At 46.8% G+C, this 16,598-nt stretch overlaps 1 protein-coding gene across 1 annotated transcript in view; it reads right to left on the bottom strand.

The window, feature by feature from the left end:
- The window catches only part of LOC140390005 (serotransferrin-1-like), an 81,731-nt gene that overhangs the window by 15,876 nt on the left and 49,257 nt on the right, over positions 1-16,598 (bottom strand). The window contains exons 8-12 of the mRNA XM_072474771.1: positions 15,846-16,023; positions 13,673-13,809; positions 11,381-11,477; positions 10,641-10,685; positions 3,189-3,353 (exon numbers count right to left, since the gene is read on the bottom strand). Of these exons, the coding sequence (XP_072330872.1) occupies positions 3,189-3,353; positions 10,641-10,685; positions 11,381-11,477; positions 13,673-13,809; positions 15,846-16,023 (622 nt within the window). The remainder of the gene's footprint in view (positions 1-3,188; positions 3,354-10,640; positions 10,686-11,380; positions 11,478-13,672; positions 13,810-15,845; positions 16,024-16,598) is intronic.

Below are 16,598 nucleotides of genomic sequence, written 5' to 3'. Positions count from 1 at the left end.
TTCAGAGTTAATGGACCGTTCCCCTCCAAGTCATTTCTTTTTTAAAAAAAAATATTTTATTCAACTTTTTCGGCCATACAAAACAATACAAAGGTTTTTCCCCTTTTTACAACAGCAAAACAATATAAATAACCGTGACCGTATTTTAACAAATAAATAAATAATATATAAACTAAATGGCAACTGCCATAACAAAAATAATAGCTCTCCCAAATAATAAAATCAGCACTTCAATTCAATATACATAACCAAGTACCAATATCTTGACAAAAACACCCCTGAGGACCCACTTGAGCCCCCCCCCCCCCCCGAGCCCCCCCCCCCCCCCCCCCCCCCCCCGAGCCCCCCCCCCCCCCCCCCCAACCGGGTTGCTGCTGCTACCTTCCCGTTTCCTTTATCGGTCTGCGAGGTAGTTAATGAACGGTTGCCACCGCCTGGTGAACCCCTGAGCTGAACCCCTTAGTGCAAACTTTATCCGTTCCAGTTTTATAAACCCTGCCATGTCGTTTATCCAGGTCTCCACGCCCGGAGGCTTGGCTTCCTTCCACATAATCAGTATCCTTCGCCGGGCTACTAGGGACGCAAAGGCCAAAACATCAGCCTCTCTCGCCTCCTGCACTCCCGGCTCTTCTGCAACCCCGAATATAGCCAGCCCCCAGCCTGGCTCGACCCGGACCCCCACCACCTTTGAAAGCACCTTCGCCACCCCCACCCAGAACCCCTGCAGTGCCAGGCATGACCAAAACATGTGGGTGTGGTTTGCTGGGCTTCTCGAGCATCTCCCACACCTATCCTCTACCCCCAAAAATTTACTGAGCCTTGCTCCGGTCATATGTGTCCTGTGCAAAACCTTAAATTGTATCAGGCTAAGCCTGGCGCACGAGGACGAAGAGTTTACCCTACGTAGGGCATCTGCCCACAGCCCCTCTTCGATCTCTTCCCCCAGCTCTTCCTCCCATTTTCCCTTCAGCTCATCCACCATGTTCTCCCCCTCGTCTCTCATTTCCCTGTATATATCTGACACCCTACCATCCCCCACCCATGTCCCTGAGATCACTCTATCCTGAATCTCCTGCGTCGGGAGCTGCGGGAACTCCCTCACCTGTTGCCTCGCAAAAGCCCTCAGTTGCATGTATCGAAATTCATTCCCTTGGGGCAACCCATATTTTTCCGTCAGCGCTCCCAGACTCGCAAACGTCCCGTCCAAGAACAGATCCCTCAGTTGCACAATCCCTGCTCTCTGCCATGCTCCAAATCCCACTTCTATTCTCCCCGGGACAAACCTATGATTATTTCTTATCGGGGACCGCACCAAGGCTCCCGTCTTTCCCCTATGCCGTCTCCACTGCCCCCAAATTTTCAGTGTTGCTACCACCACTGGACTTGTGGTGTATTTCTTCGGTGAGAACGGCAGCGGCGCCGTCGCCAGTGCTTGTAGGCTGGTTCCTTTGCAGGACGCCATCTCCAATCTCTTCCTCGCCGCTCCCTTCCCTTCTCCCATCCACTTACACACCATTGAAATATTGCCGGCCCAATAGTACTCACTTAAGCTCGGTAGTGCCAGTCCCCCCCTCTCCCTGCTACGCTGCAAGAACCCCCTCCTCACTCTCGGGGTCTTCCCAGCCCACACAAAACTCATAACGCTTTTCTCGATCTTCTTGAAAAAAGCCTTCGTGACCATCACCGGGAGGCACTGAAACACAAAAAGGAATCTCGGGAGGACTACCATTTTGACCGCCTGCACCCTCCCCACCAGTGACAGGGGCACCATGTCCCATCTCTTAAAATCCTCCTCCATCTGTTCCACCAATCGTGTTAAATTAAGCCTATGTAAAGTTCCCCAACTCCTGGCTATCTGGATCCCCAAGTACCGGAAATCCCTTGTTACCCTCCTCAGCGGTAAATCCTCTATACCCCTGCTCTGCTCCCCCGAATGTACCACAAACAACTCACTCTTCCCCATGTTCAATTTGTACCCCGAGAATTCCCCAAACTCCCCGAGCGTCTGCATTATCTCAGGCATCCCCTCCACCGGGTCCGCAACATACAGCAGTAAATCATCTGCATGCAATGATACCCGGTGTTCTTCTCCTCCCCTGAGTACTCCCCTCCACTTCCTGGAGCCCCTCAGTGCTATGGCCAGGGGCTCAATTACCAATGCAAACAGTAACGGAGACAGGGGACACCTCTGCCTCATCCCTCTATAAAGACGGAAGTAGTCAGACCTCTGCCTGTTCGTGATCACACTTGCCACCGGGGCCCTATATAGCAGCTGTACCCATCCAATGAACCCTTCACCGAAACCAAATCTCCTCAACACTTCCCACAGGTAGTCCTACTCGACCCTGTCAAATGCTTTCTCGGCATCCATCGCCACCACTATCTCCGCCTCCCCCTCTGGCGGGGGCATCATCATCACCCCTAGCAGCCTCCGTATGTTCGTGTTCAGCTGTCTCCCCTTAACGAACCCAGTTTGATCCTCATGGACCACCCCCGGGACACAATCCTCTATCCTCATCGCCATTACCTTGGCCAGGAGCTTAGCATCTACATTCAAAAGGGAAATGGGCCTGTAGGACCCACACTGCAGCGGGTCTTTATCCTTCTTCAAAAGTAACGATATTGTCGCCTTCGACATAGTCGGGGGCAACTTCCCCCTTTCCCTGGCCTCATTAAAGGTTCTCGTCAAAAGAGGGGCCAGTAGGTCTATATATTTCCTATAAAATTCCACCGGGAACCCATCCGGCCCCGGGGCCTTCCCCGCCTACATGCTCCCAATCCCCTTTACCACCTCCTCCACATCAATCTGTGCTCCCAGTCCCGCCCTCTCCTGCTCCTCCACCTTCGGGAATTCCAGCTGATCCAGGAAATGCATCATTCCCTCCTTCCCTTCCAGGGGCTGAGCCTTATACAACCTCTCATAGCATGTCTTAAACACCCCATTCACTCTCTCCGCTCCTCGTTCCATCTCTCCCTCCTCATCCCTCACCCCACCTATTCTCCAAGTCATTTCTGACTTTGACACAGTTACCATCCATTTATCAGCACAGGTTCCAATTCCTGGAGCTCCCTCTCCAACAGCACGAGCAAGAGGCAGCCATGGAGAGAGAATGATTACTTTTAACTTGAACCCAGAACAATTTAACAGGAGAAGCGTAAGCTCGAGCAACATGCCAAACCACACCTACAATTGTACATGTCACATGGGCTGATTTTTCCCTCCGCAATCAGGAGTCCCATGGGCACGTTCCAGCCAGCAGTCCGCCCCACGGCTGTGTGACAGGATTTCTTCCCTTTCAGTGTTTCCCAGGTCAGCTGTGGATCCTTTACAACTGCCACGGCGAAGTAAGAGGCTGTGGGAAGAAAACAAACAATGTCATACTTTCACTGGAAAAGGGAAGCAGGATTCAGGGCAGTGGGAAGACAGCAGGGCAATGGGTTAGTTTTAGATTATTCTGGAACAGACACAATGTGCTAAATGGCTTCTGAGGCAGAAAGCTAGTGGTGAGGGGGTGGGGGGTTGACTCAAGCCCCACTTAAGGATTTGAACATATATTGGGCCCGATTTTGACTCTGTGCGAGGGGGTGAGTATTGAATAAGTTAAATCATTATAATGTTTGTTCGTACTCTTGTGCAGTACTCAGAGAGCATGATTTGTTCGCAGAATCAGCTTTAGATCTTAACATTGGTGATACTTCAGCTCAGTGTTAGGACACCCTCCCCCCTTTCCCACTCCCGCCTGTCTCCCTGGGCAGAATTTTCTGATTTTCTTTCCATGTTTTGTCTGAGGTGGGAAAAGTGGAGGGCAGCCCGCTGGCTGCCTTGCAGGCTTTTCCAGTCATACTTTGAAACGCTTGGATAAAAGAAGTGAAAGATGTGGTCCCACGACAGCCCCGATTAAATAACAATAAAAACAAAAACACCCCACCCAGGGCACAGACTCCCCAGGCCCATCACCCCAAAATGGACATGGGGGCATTGCCAGGGTGCAGCCTGGGCATGGCCACCTCTCTCCTGGGTGCTGTTGGTTACCTGTGCACCCCCAACAGGGGCTGTTCACCCTTTCCCTATTTTTTCAAAACACGTTGTAAACCCCACCAACGAGATGTTACGGGGTGGGGGGAGGGGTGTGCTTGGAATTCCCCATGTGGGTGGATGATGCTGCAGGGAGGCCTGTTAATGTATTTGAATGAGGTTCCCATTCATTGCAGGGCAAGAACCCCGTTACATCATTGGCGGGGGTGCAAGGACAACTGAGCAGGGAAATCCCACCAGCACAAAAGTCGGTTTGGGCTCCCCCCCCCCCCCCCCCCCGGAATTCTCTGCACCCAACACCATTCTGGCCTGTTGGAAACAAGAACAGAAAATCCCCCCCACTTGGATGTAGAGCCCTTGAAGTCATTTCAGTGAATCTGTTGTTTTGAGTGTCCTGGAGAGGGAGAATGCAATGGGTAGAGTGGAGTTTCAGAGAGGGACACTGTAATGGAAAATGAGTGGGACAAATGAGAATGCCTTCCGGGTATCTCAGAGGTCTGCCGTTGGTGAGGAGTCACTGAGGAGCATCCTGGGTAAACTCAGCTCGGTCACCATTTCCAAGGAGGGGATTGCAGAGGACCCAGCATCAAAGAGAGGCAAAGCCTCAAACATTACATTCCTGTAGTGTTTCCCTCCCTCCCTCCCCCTCAAACCAGAAACAGAGAGAGAGATGTTATTCGCTAAGTGTTTGCAGCTTGGAAACAGCAGGGGCCCAGCAGTGTGCATCATCTGATTGGTTGCATCAGAGGCTCCAGAGACCATCAGCTTTCGGAGGTAACATCACAGTTCAGAAAGTGACGTGGGACCAAAGTTCAGAAAGTGACGTGGGACCAACCAAAGCAGCTGATTGGTGAGTAAGTCCTGTGACTACTTTCAATCGATTAAAGTAATTCATTGCTTAATACTAAGGTAGGGACTTAGTAAAAAGGAGTGTAGAATAGTACTGTACAATTATAATAGAAGTGTTTGGTAAGAAACAAGGTTCCTATCCAATGTAAATGAGGCCCCTAACCAATGAAAATTGTTCAAAGGAGTAACTAACTTAAGCAAGAGTGACGTCATGGTAGGATATGCTCCTCCTGCACAATGTGGGAAATGAGGGATGCTTCCAGCATCCCTGATGACCATATGTGTAGAAGATGTGTCCAAATGGAACTTCTAGCTAACTGGATTTCAGAGCTGGAGCTATGAGTGGACTCACTGGGGAACATCCACGATGCTGAGGAAGTCGTGAATAGCACGTTTAGCGAGGTGGTCATACCGCAGGTGAGGTTTGCACAGGCAGAAAGGGAATGGGTGACCATCAGGAACAGTAAAAGATTTGGGAAGGTAGTGCAGGAGTCCCCTGTGGTCATGCCCCTCTTAAACATAGATATCACTTTGGATACTGTTGGGGGGATGGCCTCTCAGGGGAAAGTATCAGCTGCCAAGTTCACAGGTGGCTCTGCTGCTCAGAGGGGCGGGAGGAAAATGAGTGGCAGGTCTATAGTGATAGAGAATTTAATACTTAGGAGACAGTCAGATGCTTCTTTGGCTGCAAACATGAATCAAGGATGTTGGCTCCCTGGTGCCAGGATCCGGGATGTCACAGAGCGATTGCAGGCCATTCTGGGGAGGGAAGGTGAACAGCGAGTGGTTGTGGTACACATTGGTACCAACGACATAGGTAAACTAAGGGATGAGGACCTGCAAGTGGAGTACAGGAAGTTAGGAGATAAATTAAAATACAGGGCCTCAAATGCAGTAATCTCAGGGTGACTCCCAGTTCCATGCACTAGCGAGGGCAGGAATGAGAGAATAGACTAAATGAACACGTGGCTGGAGCGGTGGTGTAGTCAGGAGCCACTAGGAACAATGGGGAGGGTGGGACCTGTACAAACTGGACAGGTTGCGCGCAGGCAGAGCTGGGACCAATGTCCTTGTGGGGGCTTTTCCTAGTTCTGTTGGGGTATGTTTAAACTAGTGCGGCAGTGGTGGGATCCCAGGAGTAGGATCAGGTAGGTCTGATACAGGTCGGGAAAATGGAGGTAGAACATTAGCGAATGATGTCGAAGATGTAGTGATAGACTAGGAATTACAAGAGAAGTAAAGTTTAAAAAGTATCCAGCAAGGGAAAATTGTGGGATTAAACTGTTTATACTTCAATGCAAGGAGTATTACAAACACGGTAGCTGAGTTAAGGGCACAGGTAGACACATGGCAGCAGGATGTCAATGCTATAATGGAAACCTGGCTAAAGGAGGGTTAAAATTGGCAGCTCAATATCCCTGGTTATAGAGTTTTCAGACAGGATAGAGTGGGAGATAGAAAATGAGGGGAGTAGCACTAATGGTTGAAGAATCAATTCCAGTTGTGGGAAGGGATAATATATTAAGCAGCTCAACAAACAAGGCTTTATGGGTTGAGCAGGGGCAGTCACACTACTGGGAGTATACCACAGACCTCCAAATAGTGAAAAGAAGATAGAAGAACAAATATGTAGGCAAATCTCTGCCTGTAAGAACAAGAGGGCAATAATAGGAGGAAACATTATCCCAATGTCAACTGGGATTCAAACAATATAAGGGAACTGAGGAAGAAAATTTCATGCAGTGTGTCCAGGAAATTCTTTTCAACCAATTAGTGACAAATCCAACGAGAGGATATGCAATTCTACACCTAGTCTTGGGGAACGAAGAAGACAAGTGGGTGAAGTGACAGTTGACGACCATATCACGGATAGTGACCACAATTCAGTTAGATTCAGTATTACCATGGAAAAGGTTAGAGATAAAACAGGAGTAAAAAAATTAGGGGAAGGCAAATTTTGCAGGAATGAGAAGGGACTTGGCTGAGGTGGACTGGACAGCACAGCTAGAGGATAAATCAGTGGATAACCAATAGGAAGCACTAAACAGCGAGATCCTAAATGTAGAATGTAGTCATGTCCCCTCCAAAAATAAGAGTGGTATTGACAAACCTGGACCCCCCTTGTTGTCTAGAGGAATACAGGGGAAGATCAAGCAGAAAAGGAAAGCGTACAACAGGCTCAAAGAGCTCAGAACTTCAGATGGCCTAGACAAGTATAGTAAGTGCAGGGACAACGTCAAAAACGAAATAAGGAAATAAAAGAGAGGGCATGAAAAAAGATTAGCAAGTAAAATTAAAGAAAATCCAAAGGTGTTTTACCAATATATTAATGTTAAAAAGTTAGTTAAGGAAAAAGTGGGACCTATCAGAGATAAAGAGAGGAACTTATGTGTAGATGCAGAGGCTGTGGGAAGGGTTTTAAATGAATATTTTGTCTCCATGTTTACAAAGGAAAGGGATGATGCAAATATAGTAGTCCAGGAGGAACACTGTGATTGAGTGGGATAATCGTAAAAGAGAGACAATGTCAAAGGGTTGGAATCCTTGAAAGTTGATAAGTCGCCAAGGCCAGATGGATTGTTTCCGAGGCTGCTGAAGGAGGTCAGGGAGGAGACAGCAGATGCTCTGAGGATGAGTTTCCAATCCTCACTCGATACAGAGGAGGTACAGGCAAATTGGAGCAATGCAAACGTGGTTCCATTGTTTAAAAAGGGATCAAAGGAAATGCCAAATAATTATAGGCCAGTTAGTCTTCCGTCGGTGGTGGGAAAATCAGTAGAATCAATCCTGAAAGATAGGATTAACTGTCATGTCGAAGGCATGGACTAATCAGGGATGGTTAGCATGGATTTGTTAAAGAAAGGTCTTGCTCACAGATTTGATTGAATTATTTAAGGAAGTGACAAGGAGGGTTGATGAGGGTAGTGCAGTCGGTGTGGTGTACATGGATTTTAGCAAGGCGTTTTACTGGGTCCCACATGGCAGATTGGTCAAACAATAAATGTCCATGGGATACAGGGTAATGTGGCAAACTGGATAAAAGATTGGCTCAGTGACAGGAAACAAAAGGTAATGGTCAATGGCTGCCCTTGTGAATAGGAAGTTGTCTCAAGTGGTGTTCCACAGGGCTTGGTGTTGGGACCCTTACTGTCTGTGTTATATCGTAACAATTTTGACATGAATGTGGAGGGCACGATTTGGAAATTTGCAATAGTGGATACTGTAAACGATAGTTATAATCTCCAAAATGATATAGATGGGTAGCTAAAGTGGCAGATGGAGTTAAACACAGAGAAGGTCATGCATTTAGGGAGGTCAGACAGTTATCGGAGGTACACAATAAATGGGAATATTCTAAATATATTAAGAGGGGTAGATGAAGTGAGAGATCTTGGTGTACAAGTACACAGGTTCCTAAAGGCAGCAGTTCAAGTAGACAAGGTTGTAAAGAAAGCATTTGGAATTCTCTCCTTCACTGGCAGAGGTATAGAATATGAAAGTAAGGATATAATGTTGGAATAGTATAAAACACTGGTGAGGCCACAACTGTGTGCAGTTCTGGTCACCACAATATAGTTATTGCTCCGGAGAGAATGCAGAGGAGGTTTACAAGGACGTTGCCAGGGCTGGAAAAGTGTAGCTGCGAGGAGAGATTGGATAGGTCGGGGTTATTTTCCTTGGAACAACGAAGCTGAGGGGTGATTTGATTGAGGTGAACAACATTATGAGGGGAAGAGAGAGAGTGGACAGGATAAAATTGCTTCCCTTGGTGGAGAATTCTGGAACCGGGGACATAGATTCAAGATAAGTGGCAGAAGGTGAAAGGGGAACTTGAGGAAAAATTTCTTAATGCAGGGGGCAGTGGGTGTCTGGAATTCGCTGCCCGAGTTGGTGGTGAAGGCAGAGACCCTAAACTCTTTTAAAAAGTACCTGGATCTGCACCTTAGGTGCTGTAAGCTGCAGGGCTATGGACCGGGTGCAGGATTGTGGGATCAGAAAGGGCACCTGGGTGTCCTCAGGTTGGCAGAGACAAGATAGGCTGTGCTTTCTGTGGTTCTATCTCCGTGCTGCTGGTAAAACATTTTGCAAAACTTCTGACATTTTCCATATAGGCCCAGTTTTTTTTAATTTTTAAAATACTAATCCAATTTTCTCTGCTTGTAACAGCACTGGATGCCGGTGGGTGCATAGATATGTTAGGAATTCAGCATTGTTGATCCAACAGATTTAAAAAAAATTATTCCTTCATGCGATGTATGGATGTCGCTGTTGCCCATTCCTAGTACCCTCAAACTCAGTGGCTTTTACAGCCATTTCAGAGCACAGTTAAAAGTCAACCACACTGGTGGTGTCTGGAATCACATAGAGGCCAGACTGGGTAAGGAATGCAGATTTCTCTCCCTAAAGGATGTCAGTGAACCAAATGGGTTTTTACAACGATTGATGATAGTTTCATGGTTACCATTATTGAGATTAGTTTGCAATTCATTGACTGATGGGCTTTAAATTTAAAGCCCATGTCCCCAGGGCATTAGCCTGGGCCTTGCCCAGTGGATTACTTGTCCAGTGACATTACCACTACACCACCACATACTGCAGTGAAGAATGAAAGTTAATGAATGATATTTACCAGTTACTTAGATATTATAATATATTGTACTACATTTGCATATATGAGGACATATCATTTGCTACCTGCCACTTGTGGTAGTAACTTGAATAGATGTAAAAATGACCTTAAACTGGCAGAACAGTTTCACAGCACATTTCCTACCTCTTTCCACCCTAGTTCCACCCAAAAATCAGTGGAGGAAGTTTGAAGTATCTATGGTAACATGTGTTCCATTGTCATCGGTGGTCTCCTTTGATTGAGATGCTTAACCGTGGCCTTGTTTGCCACCATTAGAGATCATTGATTAAAGGAAGCTCTGGGTTCTGGAGAACTTCAGGCCCTCTTGGTGCCTTGGCCAACATTCCTCTCTCAGACACTTACCACAATCATTCTTGTAACTGCTATTTATGACATCTATGTTAGTGCAAAATGGCTGCCTACTTAAGAACTGTGACTGCACTTCAAAGTAATTATTGTAAATGGAGCATTTCCCAAAGGTGATGCTGAGGTACTATAGAAATAAAAATTCCTCCTCCACCCACCCCCAACCCCACTTCCTCAGCACACATGGGGAATTATACCTGGAACCTTTTGTCCTGTTTGATACACCATCATATTGTGATTTTAGTCACTTGGCTAGCAAAGATCCTTCGGCTTGGAGGGCCGAAGGGCCTGTTCCTGTGCTGTATTGTTCTTTGTTCAAGGCTGAAGAATTGAACCGCAATCGTGTCATTAGATTTTAGTCTGTATCCAACAGATCCACACTCTGTCTTATTTTGTCCTCAAATGCCAGAGGAAGCTTGAGGTTGACCTGCATCTTAAGCCACCTCTACCCCCTTTGCTTGATTCCCAAGAAGCTTGATCCAGGCTCGCCTTTGGGAAATATAACACTCTGCATTCAGTATGAGCCTTCTCTCGCCTGAGAAGATATTCCGCTCAATTGTATTTCCAGCATTGGACCAAGGTTGTGTTATCCTAAAGGACCACCTTGTCAGGTAACAGCATGGCACTGTTTCAATTGTGTGGAGCTCACTGGCAGCTAGGAGCATGACAATGTTTTCAGTGGGGTGGAGCGGAGCTCATGAGTAGCGATTCCACCGAGCCAATGAGATTTGCCTGAGAAGTAAAGGTTTTAGCACTTACGTATTTTGGTGTTCACTGCTGTGGATTTGCATGGTTCAAGATCAGCTATGGGAAGAAAGGTTCAAGAAAATAATTTTAAACACTAATTGGATCTTTGACATTCCTTACATTAAGAGGCAGGCAAACAACCTCAATGCACGGGTTTTCCGCTACCCGCTGAAGCCAGGCAATCCAACGCGATCCAGGGAAATCTCCCTGAGGTGTTGTGTCAAATCATTACACTTCTTGAACAAATCAATGTTGGGTAAACCCATTGGGTTTTCATATGTATCATGGCTTTATAAAATGTGGGATCGCCTGAAGGCACATTGAAACATGGGCTACTTCTTCGATGGCTAGAGAACACTTCAGCGGAACACCATGGCACCCCAGGCATTGTTGCTATTCAGGAGTTCTACAGGAAGAAAATTAAACCTTGCAGCCTTAAATATGATGCAACGAGTGCACACAACCGACAAGGAATGCTGTGGGAGGTTAAAGTCCCCCTTAAGGCTGGGTGCAATGTTCCAGGATATGAGGAGAGGCTGGTGTTGCCACTTCAAGAAACCAGACTGAAATTCTACACAATATATGAGACCATTTACTCCTTATCAAATGCAATGGGTTCTCATGAGGGATTAGCTTTAGCCAGATCAACTGTGCTCGGGTCCCAGTGACTTTCACACAGAGATCCTTTCCACATGCTGTTTTCAATCCCACTTCAAATAAAAGCAAATTGGAATGCTGTGAGAGATACTTACTTGTGTTATAATACTCTGCCATGACTGGGACAAGACCACACTTTCCTCCAACATAAACCTCTCCCCCATCAAAACTTGCAGCATCAGCATCTCCAAACTGCAACCAAAAGATTTGATTAAAGTCTCTTTCTCTAGTCTCGCTCACTCTCTTTCTCTCATTCCCATTCTCTGCATCCTAAATGCAAAGCTTCTCTCCACGCTTGAAGTTAATGATTCCGAGTGTGCAGTCAGGAAAGATTCCAGCCCTTCCCCCTCCTGCTATGAATGTAGCCAGGGATTGCGACTTTCTTGAATTGCCAAGAGGTCACTTGATTTTACCGAGACTTTCATCACTATCAGCGACTGGGAGTATTCTGAAATATTCCTGAAGTAGAGGCTGTTCGCATCCATAAGATTCTTGTGGACAAAACAAAGATAAATGGACAAGTTAAGGGTAGGGTTCCTTGGGGAACTTTAGCCATAACGTTAATGAGTTTGATTGTCAGCCCCACTATGAGTGAGGAGACCATGAGTGAAGAGACTAGGGTGTGTGGTTGTTTAAGAAGGTGGATGTTGGAGGAGTGAGTGACCAGCTGATGAGGTTGGACTGGGAATGGTTCTTAGAAGACCAAAGCTGGAGGAGTGGTGTACTTTTAAATGCAAAATGTAAGGATTATTAAGTAAATTTATACTCTGTATGTGCCCTTGATTCTTGGAATAGAGGTGACGCTACCAAGGCTACATTTATTGTCCATCCCTAGTTGCACTCAATAAATGGGCCTTCTCCTTGAACCACTTAAAGTCCTTGTGGGAATGGTGTTAGATGATGAATTCCAGAATATTGGCCCAATGATGTTGAAAGAACAGCAATATACATCAAAATCGGAATGGTGTGTGACTTCGAGACAATGGTGTCACATTTATATTATTGCTTTTCTTCAAAGTTGTAGAAGTTTTGATGATGGTGGCATTGGGCATGATTGAACGGCCTCGCTGTGCCCGACTTGGGCCTCGAGAGGCCTCTTGCGAGATTTATGAAGCTTGTTATGTTGCAACTTGGATCCTGCGTACACTTAAATATGTTTACGCCGGAGTTACCCAAGGCACAGAGCATAATGGCCTCGCCTCAGAGACCCTGTACAGGCGCCGCTGAGCACTGCTTTCCACCAATGTGAATCAGGTGTACCAGCACTTGGGGGAGGGGGGGGGTCTCCCAGGCAATTGGGGGAACTTGGGTGGTCAAGTCCTCCACAGGGTGGTACCCTGGAACTTTTGTGCCACCCAGGCACTGTGGTACTGCTAGCCTGGCACCCTGGCACTGTCACACAGGTACCCTTGCAGTTCCACCTGGGTGGCACTGCCAGGCTGGCAGGAGCACTGCCAGGCTGACAGGGGTACTTCCAGTGTATCAGGATGGCAGTGCCAAGGTACCCAGGTGCCATCTTGACCATGCCAGGGATCAGGCCTAAAGGTGTCCTGTCCTTATGAGGTGGGGCATGGGGGGATTGAGGATCTCCTCATTGCTAAGTTGGGGTATGGGGGGGGGGGGGGGGGGGGGCGGACCTGGAGGCTGCAGTTGGTGTTTCAGAGATGGGGCACCCCAATCTCTTTCTGCACTGGGGAGCTGAGCTTGTTAATGCAGGAATGTGCCCAAGTGCGGCCTCAACAGTGAGTTCCTTCCTGAGGCCCAAAAATGAAGCAGCGTCCCATTGAAAAACGGGGTCGTTCTCGGCGCTCCAAGTGCCGCGAAACGCCCCGCTAAGCATGTCCAAAGTTTCATTTCCATTAAACTGCGCCCATTGTCAAATTATGTTTCTGGGTGTGCTAGTTGCAGAGTGGGCTGAATATTGAGTTCAGGGATATGAGGGCCACTCAAATAAACTGCTTCCTTTGAATGCTAGTGAATCTGTTGAGCCATGTTGCGGCAACACACATCCAGGTGAGTGGTGAGTATTCCATCTCACTCTTAACTGACGTTTAGATGGAGACAAGTCTCTACCCTGTTCTATTAGCCATGGAGTCAATATGCCTGGTTCCTGTTGAGCTCCGACACGGACTCTGCAGATGCTACCCGACCTGCTGACTGTGTCCATTGCTTTCAAATTTTATCCCAGCTTTCTAGCAACTGGAGCATTTTGCTTTCTGGGACTGAGACGAAGGGGCTGTGCAGATGGAATTTTAGACGGTGTCCAACCTGAGCTCAGCTCAATCCCAGGGTCTAAAGGATAGGAAAATGTTCCACTTGTTAATTTTACAAACACAAAATTCATTCAGCCCCTAAAAAAAGTGATGTCTAACATTGCTGTTACTTACCATAATTTTTTTGATGCAGTCCTCAGCACTGAGGCCCATCACACAAATTACAGCCCCCCAGCTGTTACACTTCTTTTGTTCAAGCTTACCAATAGTGCACCAACGTATCTTACAAGGATTCAAGGTACTCCTGTTCCCTGCAACATAAGCATTTTGAATGGGTTATTATCTTTCCTTAATACATTATAATCTACAGACTGGGGCAGCCTTGCCATCTGTGAGTCCGTGTAGAAATAGTCTGGTAATGCCTCACACACTGACAAACTCAGAGCTCCAGCATCCTACAATACAGAGAAGGAACAGGGAACATCCTCATCTCCAGTAGCCCCATTGGTAAAAGTCATCGTGGAACTTTGTTTCACTCCGCAGAGTTAGGAACTTCTGAATTGTTAGATGAAAAGAAACCAAAGTCCTTCTCATTCACCTCACAGGTGATACAACAATGAAGTAGTTGACTAACCATGGGAATTAATCTCTGCAAATAGTCGACAATAGACCCAGTCGTGAGGCAAGGCAAACCCTAGTGGTGGAGAACTTTAAGAACCATTGGTCTAAAGATGCATTCTCCACTTAACGCATTATGTCTCAAATTACTCATATAGAGAGGACTGCAAAATGTTACTTTCTTGGTCCTTTAGTTTGGACAGCCGATGGGGTACAATATGGGTTTCAGCACCCCTGGACTAGGCAGATGAAAAATCAGCTGAGGTCTTCCCACTGGATCCCTTACCAGGGATCCTTGTTGGGATTGAGCATGCCTTTATACCCACTGTGATTTTTTTTCATCAAAAAACAAATTGCAAAAAAAAACCTGGACAAGTTCCTCAAAAACCACTTGTTACGCAACAAACAGAAAATGGACGTAAAAATCAACCATGACTTGCAATAATTTACCCAGTTCACAAACCTGACGTTAACGGAACTCAGCATCAGAATCTTCCTCGATAATATATCACCACTTGCCTGCCGCAAAGTCTTACAGTGCAGTGGATGGCATCCCTGCCTCTAAACCAGCAGCACCGAGTTTGAATATCACCCCAGGACCTGATGGCCATTGAAGATGTGTTGATAACGTAGCTAAACAATGGCTCATAGAATCATAAAATTTACAGTGCAGAATGAGGCTATTCGGCCCATCAAGTCTGCACCGGCCCTTGGATAGAGCACCCTACTTAAGCCCATGCCTCCACCCTATCCCCGTAGCCCAGTAACACCACCTAACCTTTTGGATACTAAGGGGCAATTTAGCACGGCCAATCCACCTAACCTGCATATCTTTGGACTGTGGGAGGAATCCGGAGTACCCGGAGGAAACCAACGTAGGTGCGAGGAGAAAGTGCAAACTCTGCACAGACAGTCACCCGGGGCCGGAATTGAACCCGGCTGGAGCTGTGAGGCAGCAGTGCTAACCACTGTGTTACCATGCCGCCCTCCAATTCCTTCCAACACACACCAATGGCAGGTGGCACGAATGGGAGACATTCCTGGTCAGCTGTGTAATGGAAAGAATGTTGTAGCCTCTACCATCGTAATCCACGGCTTCAGACTCCAGCATGCATCCAAAAGTGCATGTCGTCATCGCAACCCGGACTCCCTGTGTGACCTGTGACACACCACCACCTGCTACCATGAAGGTGATAGAATAAAGATTGAAGATTACCCGAAGAGGAATCATCATGTTCATGTTTTCGGAAAACAATGCTTTGTGCGTGAGACTTCTATCCGCTATCGGTATGGTAAATGTACCTGGTTTTCCTTTCTCCATATCTAACTAGGATTGGAAGACTGAGGTTGGTTGGAGGTCAAAAAAATATAATTCCCTGATGGAGATCCAGATGCACTTCAAAACAAATCTAAATCAAACAGTTTCTTTAAAAATGAATGGGAGTCCAGAGATGCTTACACCATATGACTGATGTCAGCACTGTATCTGTAGCGGGCAGGATGTGTATACTGATGGATAGCTATACTCATGGCTCTGGGGAGTTCCCGGTGGGACACACCCTACCCAAAATCCCAAGAATAGGCATCCACCAGCACATTGTATTACCTTTCCCTGATCTCTAGTCATATGGAGGATGCCAGAGGCCACATCCTAGCACTCGTACTAGGAGCTCACCCGTGGATTCCCAAAGCCAGGATGTTTACTAATAATCTTCATCAAAATGCCTACCACTTTCAAAAGTCTGGAGAGCATTTGCATATTCGCTGCCGAGATACAGAAGGGAATCCATCCCTTTGGGGAGTTCAATGAGGTTCTTTGTTGAATCTTTGAACAACAAGTTCTTCTTTCCATATTCTGTTGAGTTGAAGATATTGAAAGATGCCTGACTCAACGGCCCAAATAATTCCTGGAAAACATATTTGCAAACTCAGTGGTGTTATATGACACAAGCATTTAGATTCTTGCAAGGAATTTTCACCCTGCCATTTTTTTTCAATGCTATAATATTCCACCAGCATTTAAAGGCACCTGACGCTGTTTTTAGTCTCTTCTGCAAACTAGACTCAATGCCAAGAGTCAAACATTCTCCTGGTTGACAATAACGATGACCAACCCATTGCTCAAGATAAAAACATTAAAGCAGAAAATCTGAAACAGGGAACCTGAAAATAAACATCAAGAGAATAAATGGAGTGAGAACCTGAAGTGTGGACTCGTCGGGTGGGATTTTCAGCCGGCGGGATTCTCCGTTTGGCCGGTGCCCGGGGGTTTCCCGACGGCATGGGGCTGTCCCACAATGGGAAACCCCATTGACCGACCAGAGTTACGGAGAATCCCGCCAGCGTGTCGAGGCTGAAAAGTGCCGTGGCGGGACAGAGAATCCAGCCCTTCATTATTGAAACTTGAAGAGTGTATTCTCAGGTCTGAAGCCGGTCTTCATTAATAGTCCCAAAATGCAACTTGTCCTGCAAATACTCTGTC

Source organism: Scyliorhinus torazame, chromosome 14 (genome assembly GCF_047496885.1).
Source record: "Scyliorhinus torazame isolate Kashiwa2021f chromosome 14, sScyTor2.1, whole genome shotgun sequence".
Taxonomy (NCBI): domain Eukaryota; kingdom Metazoa; phylum Chordata; class Chondrichthyes; order Carcharhiniformes; family Scyliorhinidae; genus Scyliorhinus; species Scyliorhinus torazame.
Note: the sequence above shows the minus strand (reverse complement) of the source record. Positions and strands in the feature narration are given on the sequence as shown.